Genomic DNA, 13,584 nt, shown 5'->3' with positions numbered 1-13,584 from the left:
ACTGTTGAGAACCATGGGACTACTCATGTGCTTACAGTTAAGCATGTTCGGCTCAGAAAAGAGCCAAAAGTTGTTGCCTACTTTTTTTTTTTAAAAACAAACCTGAAACACGGTTAGGGCAGATGAGAAAAGACAGTATTATGAAGTGGGTATTACAAATCTTTGTAATTGACATATTGATCCATTGCATTTCTACTGTGATAGGTCGTCTAATTGAAAAGAAATTCTGAGTTGTGTGGCAGCACCAATTAACTTCAGCATGTGACTGAAGTCCAGTCACTTTTCCATTTAATAGTGGAAATGCCAACAAACCCTTCTAAATCAACTACTAAACTGAATGGATGCAAAATAACACAGGGTTTTTGCAGCCTTATATACGTTGGCACTTCAGATAGGTTAAGTCTCTTTAAACCTTTCTGATTTTTTTGGGATCGGCTCTTCCAGTTTATTGAGGTGAAAGGTAAAACTGCAGTTTGACATATTAACTCTGCTAATTTTTAATTGTAGATTTAGTAGTTGGTGGTGATTGAAACACAAAAGCTGTTCCACTCATGGTTTTCCTGTTAAAAATGCATGTAATCTTTGCAGTAAGCACACACTAATATTTGTTCGCTTTTTGCTATCAGGGAAAAAAGTGGTCGATGTGGCGGCTGGATCTACCCATTGCTTGGCACTGACGGAGGATAGTGAAGTGCACAGCTGGGGGAGCAATGATCAGTGCCAGCATTTTGATACTTTGAGGATCACCAAACCAGAGCCTACTGCTCTCCCAGGATTAGACAGAAAGCACATTGTTGGAATTGCTTGTGGGCCTGCCCAGGTAAGCTTTGAATCTGTTACTCAGGATTTGTCTTCAGCCCTGTCCATGGATTTAGATGAGTGTAGGACAGTAATTTAATTCCTACTTCTCCCTATGGCCTAAATCAATGGTATGTAAACTTTTCCAGTCTTGTCCCCCCCACTTTACCATTCACAGAAATTGTTGTTCCCCCCCCCCCCCGCTCCCCCCCCCCGCCCCATTAATTGTAACCTGAAACTGTTTTTCATGCTGGAAAGTGGAGGGGAAACAGAGATGAGACCATTCATTCGATTAGTGCTTTGAGTGTCTGACTCAAGCGAAACAGAGATGAGACCATTCATTCGATTAGTATTTTGAGTGTCTGACTCAAGTGAGAGGTCCTGGGCTCTCAACTATTATTCTATATGTTGCTAGTTTCTTTTAATATCAATTATTGAACGTTAAATGAGTTTTAAAATGAGAATCAAAATTAATTTTAAAGGTATAGTAGGCCTACTGTAGTTATGAAACTTACCAAATTGTTGAAAATAAGCCTACCTGTGCTTTTATTTGTATGATTGGTTTTTTAAAGGGGCAAAAGGCTGAAGTTTCTTTACACCTCCCCTTTCCCCTAGAGAATGTCTTGCGCCCCACTGGTCTAAATGGTTCCTGTACCAGCTGTGACACGTGGATATTTCATGCCACCAACAGATGGAGACACACAAAAAACAACCCAGTTTGTTTGTAGTTGCTTCTCCAAAAAAGGCCTAGCTGGCCTTCCCTCTCAGTAAGACTTCCCGAGCAATAGCATTTAACAACATTAGCAATTGCTAGTATAGGTTTTAAGAATTAATCAGTCCCTACTTTTCCACCAACAAAATAAAAGGAGGATGTCTGGACTGGCATAGAAGGGCTCTGAGAAATATGATAGGAAATAGTAATTTTTTGAGATTGTTGGACACCTTTAGCTGTTGGCAAGAGGGGAGCGCTTGTTGATGATGTAAATGAATTGAGCCACAGCTGCATTCATCCTGCACCTCATCAAAAATCTAAAGTCACAATATAGCTCCTGAGCCTAGTTCCTTAAATAAAGCACTGGTATCTCATAATAGGCCTATCATTGATTAGAGAGAAAGTAACTGTTACTCTTCCTTTCCATACATAGAGTTTTGCCTGGTCATCTTGTTCTGAATGGTCCATTGGTTTGCGTGTGCCGTTTGTGGTGGATGTTTGCCCAATGACATTTGAACAGCTAGATCTCCTATTGAGACAAGTGACTGAGGGAATGGATGGCACCTCTGACTGGCCACCACCACAAGAGAAGGAATGTATGGCTGTTGCAACCTTAAATCTTCTAAGACTTCAGGTACTGTAGGTTTCTTGTGTGTCTGAGTTCTCACTCAGATAAAATGCTTTAGTAAATTGGTTGGAAGAAAATAGGGGCTTTTAAGTGTTTAAAACATTTTTGTTCACTTAAAATTAAATTGGTACATTACAACAAGCTATTCCTGCATCTTAGTTCCAAAAGGTGGAAAGCTAAGGGTGGGTTTTCAGTCCTAACCATGAATTTTCTTGCTTTCTTGGTTTAATGTTTTCTAAACAGTTCTTGCATTTGATTTAAGATGAACTGTAAAACTAAAATGTAAATTGACTAATCTTGGATATGTGCTGAATATACCACTTGCTGAAAAGGCTTTGGGTTTTCAGTGTGTTAATTTGCCTCTTTAAAAATGAGTTTCCTGTTTGGGGCAAATCTGGTACGTCTAGCTTCCTAAAGATGTCATTATGTCCATGATAATACAGAACGGTGTGTACAGGGATGTCTAGGTAATTTCTAAGTTGAGGTAATTATTGCTCACTAGATATCCTGAGATACTGGCTGAGATTAGTGTATATATTACTTGGGTGTAATTATGTTTTTACTTTAGCTTTGCAGTTTATTTCTAACCATTTTCTTAAAAAGAAAAGGAGTACTTGTGGCACCTTAGAGACTAACCAATTTATTTGAGCATAAGCTTTCGTGAGCTACAGCTCACTTCAGCTCACGAAAGCTTATGCTCAAATAAATTGGTTAGTCTCTAAGGTGCCACAAGTACTCCTTTTCTTTTTGCGAATACAGACTAACACGGCTGTTACTCTGAAACGAAACATTTTCTTGTATTTAGACCAGTAGACGTATTTGTATTCAGTGTCTGCATGATTGACTTTGTCCAACTTCATTTCTTATGTCACCGCTAAATGAAACTGATTCTTTTTCTTTCAGCTACATGCTGCCATCAGTCATCAGGTTGATCCAGAGTGCCTTGGCTTGGGTTTAGGCAGCGTCTTGTTGAATAGCCTGAAACAGTCAGTGGTAACTTTAGCAAGTAATGCTGGAGTTCTTAATACTGTACAGTCAGCTGCTCAAGCAGTGCTGCAGAGTGGGTGGTCTGTGTTGCTGCCAACAGCAGAGGAGCGAGCTAGGGCTCTTTCAGCTCTCTTACCCAGTGCAGGTATGGTTTAATGATGGAAAACTGTTTGGTGTCTGAATATCTAGTCCAGTGTGTGTGTTCTGTTCTTAGTTTCAGGAAATGAAATGAACATCTGAATTTCTAGACCACTAAATGTTTGTTCTGTTTTGTTAGTTTCAGGAAATGAAATGAATGTAAGTCCAGGCCGTCGATTTATGATTGACCTCTTGGTGGGCAGTTTGATGGCTGATGGAGGTTTAGAGTCTGCATTAAATGCTGCTATCACTGCAGAAATTCAGGTACATTTCAACAATATTACCATTTACTATGTAAATACAATAAGATGCATATAATACAATTGTTTACAGGACTTGGTGTAAATTCTTTGCAAATAAACAGGCTTACATCAGACAGAGGGCAGGTTTTCTTTCTTAGCATTGCAAGCCTCTCTTCCCAGCCAACACTATCCAAAAAGCTCTCTTAGTTTTCTCTCAGGGTCACACTACAAGTGCTTCTCTGGTTGTCCTTGGCTTTCTGCTGCTATCTTGCTACCTTCTGCCTGCTTGTGTGGTGTTTCTGGCTGCGTGTGCTCAGACACACATACATCCTCCGAAACAAAATCCAGACCTCTGTATTTTGCATTCAGCCTTAAGTGAAGTCCCTCCATCCACATGGCTCAGCTCCTGACTGGCCTTACATTTGGCCTGTATTTCTGGCAGTGGGTCCTATTGTTACCTTATTTCAAAAGGAGCTTAACTGCTTCTTTCTTCTATCTTGAATGAAGGGTGGCTCTTAGTACCATCATCTTCGATGAGGCTTCACCTAACCCCCAGCATAATAGTAATTTACAGGTTGCATTTCAGGTTTACATATAAATTCGATAGAAATTTAAATGAATAGTGAGTATATTTGACTATTTTCAAGTGAGGCACAGTATATAAAACCACCTGTCAGATATACAGCACCTATTGCTGTGGCTTCCGCAAAAGAATGTATAAACATGAATTCCACATGCCAGACTTGAAATGGCCTTTGATCTCTGAAGGACTCCTGCAGAGCAGTTCACTTTTAGTTAGGCATCTCAGTTCAAAAACTCCATAAATAGTAAGCAGCAATCTCTGAAACTTGAACTTCTTTATTCGTAACATTTGTTACAAAGTATGAGTCACACTACCAAAATGTGAAAGCCACTGTTACTGGTAACCTTGTCCAATTGGAATTTCAATCTGAAACCCCCAGATCCAGAACAACAGTCTAGTACAGCATTAAAAACGTATTCCCTTAATCCTTACACTACACACTCTAGGATAGTACTATAGGAGATAGATAAGCTATAGATGTTATGTTCCACTGCATCATTAAAATGGAGCTCATGAGGCCAGCTCCATTTGAGTTCTTCAGTAATTCCTATTCTTCTCAAGGATCCATTTTGATGAGTTAGATATGTAGTGATATCTTCGGGATGAGTGAAATCCTTGGTCATTGAAGGGTTTGCCCATTCTGGCTTCAGCTGACCTTTTGAATGAAATCCACCAGAATGGAGAACACACTACATGCTGAGAATGACTGAAGGTGCTTAGTCCATGAGCCCAGAGCTGTAAATAGATCTTGCTTAAGCAGCAAGCTACACAGCATCTGTACTTATAGATAGCATGGCAGTGGTTGAATGCATGAACTGTCAGGGGAAAGCCTTGCTGCAGGGATCTTTCTTTTTTTCCTGGGAAGGAAGAAAAACGTGAGGCCTACCAAATATGCATGTCCTGAGAGAAAGAAACTTGCATGCTGTTTGTTTTGTGAGGGGAATGCAACTTCTTAGAGAGTATCTTCTGACTGCTTTGGAACCAGAAGTAGGTAAATTCCAAGATTGCCTACAAGTAATGCAGCAATCTCTCTTGGTCCCATGGCTTTAACATGTAGTTTGTTTTTCCCTGATCCTGCTGCTGTGCAAAGTCTTAAGAAAAATAAGTCAAGATTAAGTCAGGCTGACTTAATTACAGTGCTCAGGGGGCGTGAAAAGTCCACTCCCCTGAGGGCAACAGCTATGCCAACCTAACCTCCTGTGTAGCCCCAGCTAGGTCAATGGGAGAATGCTGCTGTTGACCTAGCTACTGTTGCTTGGGGAGGTGGAGTTCCTACAGTGATGGGAAATCCTCCCCTCCCCTCCTCCGCATTGCTGTAGGAAGCATCTGCCATATGGCACTACAGTGGCATAGCTATGGGGCTGTAGCTGAGCCACTGTAGCGCCCGTAGTGTAGATATGGCCATAATTTCACATATTGAGCCTTTGAAGGACTCCTTTATATGGACTATATTAAGTGTCTTGAGGACACAGTCCCTTTTTTCAAAATCCCTACTGTAATAGGATGTACTGACCCTTCATGCACCACTTTTTTTTTTCTTAGTCTGTTTTCCTGGCTTATGAGAGAAGCTTTTTAAATAAACTGAAAACTTAAAAAAAAGTCATAGAGATGCTGCTGTCCTGTAGGAAGAGAATCTCCATAGTATACTATAGTTGGGACACTTAGCGGTCTCCAGAATTTTTTTCAGTTAGTCTGACCTTCTCACCATTCTTTGTTTTGTACAGATATACTTTAATAAAGGCCTCTCACTTGCTTCCTTGAGAGTTCAAGCATCAGCCCTTTTTGCCATTAGAAGAAGTGAGGCTCTCCCCCCTTAGTCTCCCGTTCCCCATGAGACTTAGCATGTTTTTGATTTCCTCCTAGGTCTTATATCTCATGCTGGAGCTCAGCCTGTTCTTCATGAGCTGTGTCACTCTGCCTTTAAACTCTCTTCTCCTCTCTTTTATCATATAGAGTATAGGTGTTGGTGACAATTACCTTGATCAGAATGTTGGGAAAGACTAACTGTCCCTTGGATCTCCTTGTATGCTCTTCCATTAGGATAAAATGGTCCTGTTCGTGTGCCTTATTTTTCTTTTCAAGTTTGTTATCTTGTCACCACAACTATGATACTCCTTGGATTAATTTCTGCTCTGGATTCAGGGCAAAAAAAGGAGGATATGGCATAATCTGAGTGTTCACAGGGAATATTTCAATCTGTTTTTCCAGAAACTCAGACTAGAGACACCTAGACACCTGTTTCTTCTGAAACGAAGAACCAGGGCTTGCTGGTCCTTCAGTTCATATGGGCCAGGTGCTGTTTGCCTCATGTAGAGCTGATGCCTACAAAAGAGCAGTCATACGCTGCCCATTTACACACAAAAAAATCTTACCTGTCAATTTCTTGGAGTTTCAGCTTCCAGTTAAGATACCTCCCTTTTTTTGACCGAGCTAAAGGTTTAGTATTAGTATCCCTCTATATTAACATATGAGTTTACCTTTTAAGAGGTGAACTGTTTTCTTCTCTTGTGAAAAGTTTTCAGTTTTCATTGGGAGTAATCTTTGGAGAAGCTGGTGGAAGTGTGTGGAGCCTAACTGCATGCCAAAATGCAAAATTCTCATTGTTTGCTCTCATGGGTGAAACATGTATAGGGCAGGCATTACCCATTAGCCTGCGTTGGTGGAACGGTTTAGCAAGTAAGAAATTCTCTTTTAAAATTGTATTTGTGAAAATGTGCTAGATGTCTGCATAATGTGGAATGTGAAATAAACTTGTCTGGTATACTTAGGTTATGTCTACACTGTGCACTTCTTGTGGTGGTGTATAAGGTATGTGTAGCTACATGCTGCAGTTTAGATCAAGCTACATCCACACTGTGGTATGTGGCTACGTGTGCCAGTGGAAGGCTCTGGCAGGCGGAGGCAGTGGGAAAAGGCTTGCCAGGGGTGGAGCTGCTAGAGGTGAGCTGCCAGAGCCTTTCCCCATTCCTGGAGTCTTTCCTTGCAGTGAGAAAAAAACTCCAGCAGCAGGGAGATATTGGGACACTACACTGCTAAAAACAGCAGCATAGAAAGGCAGACACTGTTTGGGTGAGAAGAGAGCCCTGTAGGGTACATACTCACAGGGTTCAGGAATATCTTTACTCACCTAAGCAGTACCTCATGGTCTACCCTGCTATTTATTCCCATGTGAGGGGGTGTGTAGTGTATATATTCTACACTGCTGAAAGGAGTATGCAGAGTAGATATACCCTTAATTTCATTTGTGGCATAGGTGAGAGCCATTATGCTGTGTTTTCCTACTTAGAGTTTACAGAGCAGCATGCTCATATCCATGAGATAAATGATGGCGTCTACTGATGATGTGCTGTTTGCTTTTAACTTTTAATGGTTTTTTGTATTGTAGGATATTGAGGCAAAAAAAGAAGCCCAGAAAGAAAAAGAAATTGATGAACAGGAAGCAAATGCTTCAACACTTCATAGGAGTAGGACTCCATTAGACAAAGACCTTATTAATACTGGGATCTATGAGTCTGCAGGGAAGCAGAGTTTACCTTTGGTTCAACTGATTCAGCAATTACTGAGGTATTCTTTGTTCTAAACATGTCATGATTATGAGTTTTTACAAAAGAAAATCCCTTTAGATTCATCCTACTGTGAAGCATGGAGCTAAATAACAGTTAATGAGCCCTGGTGATAGAGTATGCTTTCAGTCTTTTCCCATCAGTGCTTTTGCCTCCTGAAACTAGAAATATTGAACATATGCTCATTCTATTTACCTCAGTGTAGTTTTCTGGTTTTATCTTTGTTTTAATGGGTAGAAAAGATGAAGACTCTGTGTAGGGGTCTCTCACTTTCCTGTGGGGAGGGAGGCGATTCTGCATTGCTGTATTGGGCAGTAACCCTAGGGTGTGGCTCATGCTGGCAGGGCCGAGCCATAAGTAGTCTATAGTTCTGTGTCCATCTAACAGAGGCAAACAAGCAATAACAGTCTGGTGCTCTTGCCCCTACCCTCGGGTGTTTAGCTCGCAGACCCTCAGCTGGGACCAGCAGTACTTAAGTCTGGCGCTCTAGCCCTTTGGGTGGGGCTGAGCAGGGAGCAGGCTGTAGCCTAAGCCTCCTGGCCAAAGCAGCCAGCAAAGACACACAGTCTGGGGCTCTAGCCCTTTGGGAGAGGCAGAGCAGGCTGTAGCCTCAGCTTGTAGGCTAAGGCAGCCAGCAAACACAGTCTAGGGTTCAAGTAGGGGTGAGCATCCATACAGTCTAGGGGAGCACCAACCGAGTCTAGTGTCTTAGCTTGATGGACGGTAGATTCACACAGGCCTCCTTATCACTGTGCGGGAGTCTCGGATAAGCAGGGAGCCTGGGCAGGGAGTCTGCTGCCCCAGCTCCACCACGTCCTAGCCTAGGGCCCTAGCAGTGGCGGAGTGGTCCACCACTGGGCCAGCCGGGATCCAGCTGCAACACGCTGACCTAGAGTCAGTCAGCAAGGTAGCCAGACAGTTCATACCTCCTTGGGGCTACTTCATACTTCCTCGGGGTTTGGTACCTCTATAATTCGCAGGTCCTCTGGCTCCTCGGGGTACACAGCGGATGGTAGTCCCTCTTCAGGCCCAGTCTTCCTGGGGGCAGGGTGCTGCAGAGCGCAGATTCAGCTCTAGGGTGCTGCAGCAGAGTGGAGGCATCCGTCTCCTTCCCTGGCTCCTCCTCAACAAAGCTGATGAGCCATCCCTTTGTATTCCCTGTCCCGTCCTGGTATTTCCGGCAAGGGGGGCGGAGCGTGTTCGGCTCTGCCCACCATGGGGAGTGTAGTCCCTCGCTCTCCAGTCCGGAGGGAGGTCACTTGGCCTTGCTGCACTCTGCAATAGGTATTTGTAGATCTAGGGAGAGCTGTTGTTCTTTTGCTCCCAGGCCTTGTGGTACTTCATCCTCCACTGCACAGAGTTCATAATAGAGAAAGAGCAGAAATGCCAGCAATAGCATGAATTGGCTTTGGAAAAAGATATTGGTACCCCTTACTTCTGATACACGTCAATTCTAGGGCTTGAGGGAGGAAGAAAGTTGGGTGTTCGATTCTTACCACTATGCGGGAGTCTCAGATAATCAGGGATCCTAGTTTTCTGTGATTTTAAAAAAAATCAACAAAAATCTCTGATAAAAAAACATAAAAATCTGCATTTTCCTGCAATTAAAATGAAATCTGTCAGCAGGAGTCCCGCTGCCCTGGGCTGAAGCGTCAATTTCCCATATTCCTGGGTGTGCGCTGTGGGGCACGGGATTCTACTGTATATGTTTTTATTTTTTTTACTATGTAAAAACTCAAGGTTCTCCATAAAAATGCAAATTCTGTGTTTTTTCCCGTGTTTTCCCATGGGAGACGTATTTCTAGGATCCCTGTAGATAAGCAATCAGTGTAGCAAGCCTGGTCCTTGCTACCTCCTGTGAGCCACACGAGTACTTAGTGGGTTAGCAGAAATAAAGGGGTGAGAAAATTTGAGAACTTTTACAACACTTATCACTTTGATGTGACTGTGTCGCAAGGAAATCATTGATAAATGGGACTCTTAAAATATATGCCACCCTACAACTTTCTTCTATATAGCATTCTATTTCACATTGTTCAGATCATTAAATCTTTTGCTTCATAGTAAATTGTGGAGATAAGGTGTGGTGATTGAGTCCCATTTACAGAAACAAACTAATATTTTTGGAATTTTAACCCCCAAAAAATAACATTCTCCAGTGAACCCTCGCATAGGTGTCTTAATTCTCAACAGTTAGAGAAAATCCCAGCGAAAGCTTAATCCTTGTTTCTCCAGGCTTCTAACTGAAACACCAGCTGCTCTTTTAAAGTGCTTTATAATGCTGTTATACCAACTAGGAACATCGCTTCGCAGACTATAGCCAAGCTAAAAGATGTGGCTCGTCGCATTTCTTCCTGCCTGGACCATGAACATTACAGTAAAGAGAGGTCTGCTTCTTTGGACTTGTTGCTGCGTTTTCAGCGTTTACTTGTTAGTAAACTTTACCCAGGAGAGAATGTTGGGCAGGTCCCTAATACATATGGTACGTTGTTTTTTTTTAAAAGGCTTACGCATTGTTTGTAATACCTGTGCTACCAAACAGGTTTGCTATTTACCATTTTCGTGTTTGACAGTGTTTTGTAAATTGAGATACTGTTTCCTTTGCTTCATGGCACACTGGTTTGAGAACTGTTTTTTCTAAACTGTTTTCCATTTAAGCAGATTGAAATATAACAAACTGTAAATATAAACAGAATAGTCAAAACATATGTTACGGGAACATCACCAGAAAACAGCCTTCTTTGAGAAAGCTATTAGCATTTAATAAATGTAAATAAAATTTTTGTCAGAGAAAATGTAAAAGGTGTGATTGTACCCTATTTAACAGGCCCAATTTTCAGATTTGGGTGTTTACAGTTGGGCACCTAAATCTGTATTTGGGCACCAAAGTGGTAGTTTAGATGCCTAGAATATGTAGTTAAGCACTGAAATGGGATTTAGATGCTTAATGTTAGACTCCCAAGTATGAAAATTGGGACTATAACGGTAAAAAAAGAACTAGAGAAGTTCATGGAGGATAGGTCCATCAATAGCTATTAGCCAGGATGGGCAGGGATGGTGTCGCTAGCCTCTGTTTGCCAGAAGCTGGGAATAGATGACAGGGGATGGATCACTTGATGATTACCTGTTCTGTTCATTTCCTCTGGGGCACCTGGCATTGTCCACTGTCGGAAGACAGGATACTAAGCTAGATGGACCTTTGGTCTGACCCAGTATGACCTTCTTATGTTCTTATGACTGCTATTTTAACTGTTAGCATAGTGAAACAGGGTTTGTTGTGAAAAAGGCTAATTGAAACTAGTTTTTGATATTGGTATTTAATTTCAGTGAATTGAATTAACCTAGAACAGATACATTAATCAAGAACAGTTTTTTTTTAAATCTGCTTTGTAGGTGGTACAGTAACAATAACTGTGTTTTGTCCTTTGTTATGAAAGGTGGTTAGTCGAACAACAATAATTTAGTTTTAATTGTTTTTTGCCTTTTCCAATTTAGAGAAAATACAGCTTTGTTCAGATCCCTCTTGTTGGAGAATACGATTTTATATATGTATTTTACAGGCAGTGACTCTGTCTTTATTGAAGTGGACGATAAGTGTGAAATATTGAGTTGTTTGAGTTTATTTTAGCTGGGTTGTTTCTTAGGTCAGAAGTGTAAACTAGGAAGGCTTATGCTTCTGTTTGGTGATGAATTTGAAAGTTCCACTTTTCCTTTTTTTAATCTACTTCATTAAATGATGACTGAAAGTTTTTGTAATGTCTTCAGTTTTGTAGACTATTAAAGCACACTGTAAACCTTGCAAACTAGAGAGAGCATTCCACCACGAAAACATAATCCCTTTAGTGTGAAACAGTAATTAACAGTGCATAGCAATATTATTCTTAAGACTAAATAGTACTACAAATGTAAGCAATGCCTGATGAAAAAGATTCATTCCCTGTTTTGAATGTGTTGCTATCTGAGAATCAAAATGTATATTCTGGATTCAGGAAGAAGTGGCTAGGGAGAGATTGCTGTTACGACTAATAATGTAGGGATGATTTTTGTAAGAAATGAATTTTAAGAAGGGGTTTGAATGAGGACAGAAGAGGGTGTTTGATGGGCAACAGTTAGGAGAGTATTCTAAGTAAAGAGATAAATTAATGGAATGGTACAAAGCCAAGTGTATTGAGAAGGAGGCAAAGGAAACGGCAAACAGTAAGGAGATAGATTTAGAATAGCCCAAATGCTTTAGTACAAAATAATAAATTAAAACAAGTTGGAAATATTACATGGAAAGACTGTAACTATCCAAACTGAACTTTGGCTTGGACTCTGGTTTAAACACCCACCTTATAATTTTGAAAACTTCCATGGGATGTTAATGCCATCTGATATTACATTAACAAAAATGGTGGTTGCAGCAGCAGAGCACATTCAAAATGTGCTGGCTCACTACTACAATGTTGACTTGGCGGGAAGAAGGACGCCTACTAAATTGGTAGCAAAACTTCTAGCAGTGTCAAAGAAAACTTCCCTGAAAGTCTGCCTCACACCAGACTAGAAATGGCTTACTTAGTTTAGGAGATTTAATGATATTACAGCTCCAGATGTTATGGTTGCAGGCTTTATTTAAATTCAGATTGGTCTGTGCTCTTAAGTCAGTATCTGGGATTTAAGCTTAATCCTTTGTCAGAAATAAAGCATTCTGTTTTCTTAATTGAATGCTAATATTGAGATGGTGTTTGAAGGGCTTGTAAGTACTGTATAATCCAAAATGCAGCTTTTAGTTTATTCACTTAAGTAGTTTATTCTCTGTGCCCCTCCTTTTTCATAGGTCCTGAGCTTCTAGGAGTCGGTTCTCTGCTAAAGAAATACACAGCACTTTTGTGCACACACATTGGTGATATACTACCTGTGGCAATCAGCATTGCATCCACTAGTCACAGACATTTTGCAGAAGTATCTCGGGTTGTGGATGGAGATTTAACAGGTACCTTTCTTTTTCTTGTGGAAAATCAGTTTATAGGCAAACATCCCATTTCCTAGTACATAATCATTCAGGTTATATTGTTGATATTCCTTGAAACTTTTAATAAGGGTTAAAAAAAATTCTCAAATTTAAAAACAGGAGTACTTGTGGCACCTTAGAGACTCTCAAATTTGTTAGTCTCTAAGGTGCCACAAGTACTCCTGTTCTTTTTGCGGCTACAGACTAACACAGCTGCTACTCTGAAACCATTCTCAATTTAAGAGTCTCTCCAAATTAAAAAGAGAAGATGCAAGGAGGGGCAAGCTAAAGGGAGAGAAAAAACATCAGTTTAAGGTAGTAAGTAAAAAGGAGAATAAACTGCTGTGACTTAGGTCAAAAGTGGCATGCACATATCTGTCTCAACTTCAGTGTGAGTATTTTCTGTTTTCTAGGTGTTCTCCTTCCAGAGTTGGTAGTTTCTATAGTGTTGCTTCTCAATAAAAACGCTGGACTGATGCAGGAAGCTGGTGCTATTCCTCTGTTGGCTGGCCTGCTAGAGCATCTGGACAGATTTAACCATCTAGCCCCTGGAAAAGAGAGAGATGACAATGAGGATTTAGCATGGCCCGGCATAATGGGTATGTTCTACTTATTTAAAGCAGTTAAAATACTTAGTTGGGGCTTTACAGAAAAGTTTTCTGAGTGACTCTAACACTCTTCCAATATTTAGAATTCTCTCTCATGAAGCAAAGCACCAGAAGCATTTTTAACCATTGTATTCTTGAATTGTCTTTAAATCCAACACTTTTACGTTTCCTTATTTTATCAGAGCTATTGTCATAATAGTGTTTACTGTGAAAAAATGATGACATAATGTAAATGATAAATTTGGCATGTTTTAATTGCTATATAAACTAGTCTGTCAAAAGGAGGATGGTTTGTTGATTTTGTTGAAGTAATCTCCATAATCATAGTTTAAACT

General features: G+C 40.6%; 1 protein-coding gene across 4 annotated transcripts in view; it reads left to right on the top strand.

Annotated features, from left to right (window-relative positions):
- HERC2 (HECT and RLD domain containing E3 ubiquitin protein ligase 2) overlaps positions 1–13,584 on the top strand; it is a 197,846-nt gene that overhangs the window by 65,016 nt on the left and 119,246 nt on the right. For all 4 annotated transcript variants that reach the window (XM_074965634.1, XM_074965610.1, XM_074965626.1 and 1 more), the window contains exons 16-23: positions 627–820; positions 1,944–2,144; positions 3,042–3,270; positions 3,403–3,527; positions 7,474–7,652; positions 9,949–10,133; positions 12,468–12,623; positions 13,055–13,240. In XM_074965634.1, the coding sequence (XP_074821735.1) occupies positions 627–820; positions 1,944–2,144; positions 3,042–3,270; positions 3,403–3,527; positions 7,474–7,652; positions 9,949–10,133; positions 12,468–12,623; positions 13,055–13,240 (1,455 nt within the window). The remainder of the gene's footprint in view (positions 1–626; positions 821–1,943; positions 2,145–3,041; positions 3,271–3,402; positions 3,528–7,473; positions 7,653–9,948; positions 10,134–12,467; positions 12,624–13,054; positions 13,241–13,584) is intronic.

This window comes from Natator depressus, chromosome 1 (assembly GCF_965152275.1).
Source record: "Natator depressus isolate rNatDep1 chromosome 1, rNatDep2.hap1, whole genome shotgun sequence".
Classification (NCBI taxonomy): Eukaryota; Metazoa; Chordata; order Testudines; family Cheloniidae; genus Natator; species Natator depressus.
This window is presented reverse-complemented; position numbering and strand designations above follow the sequence as displayed.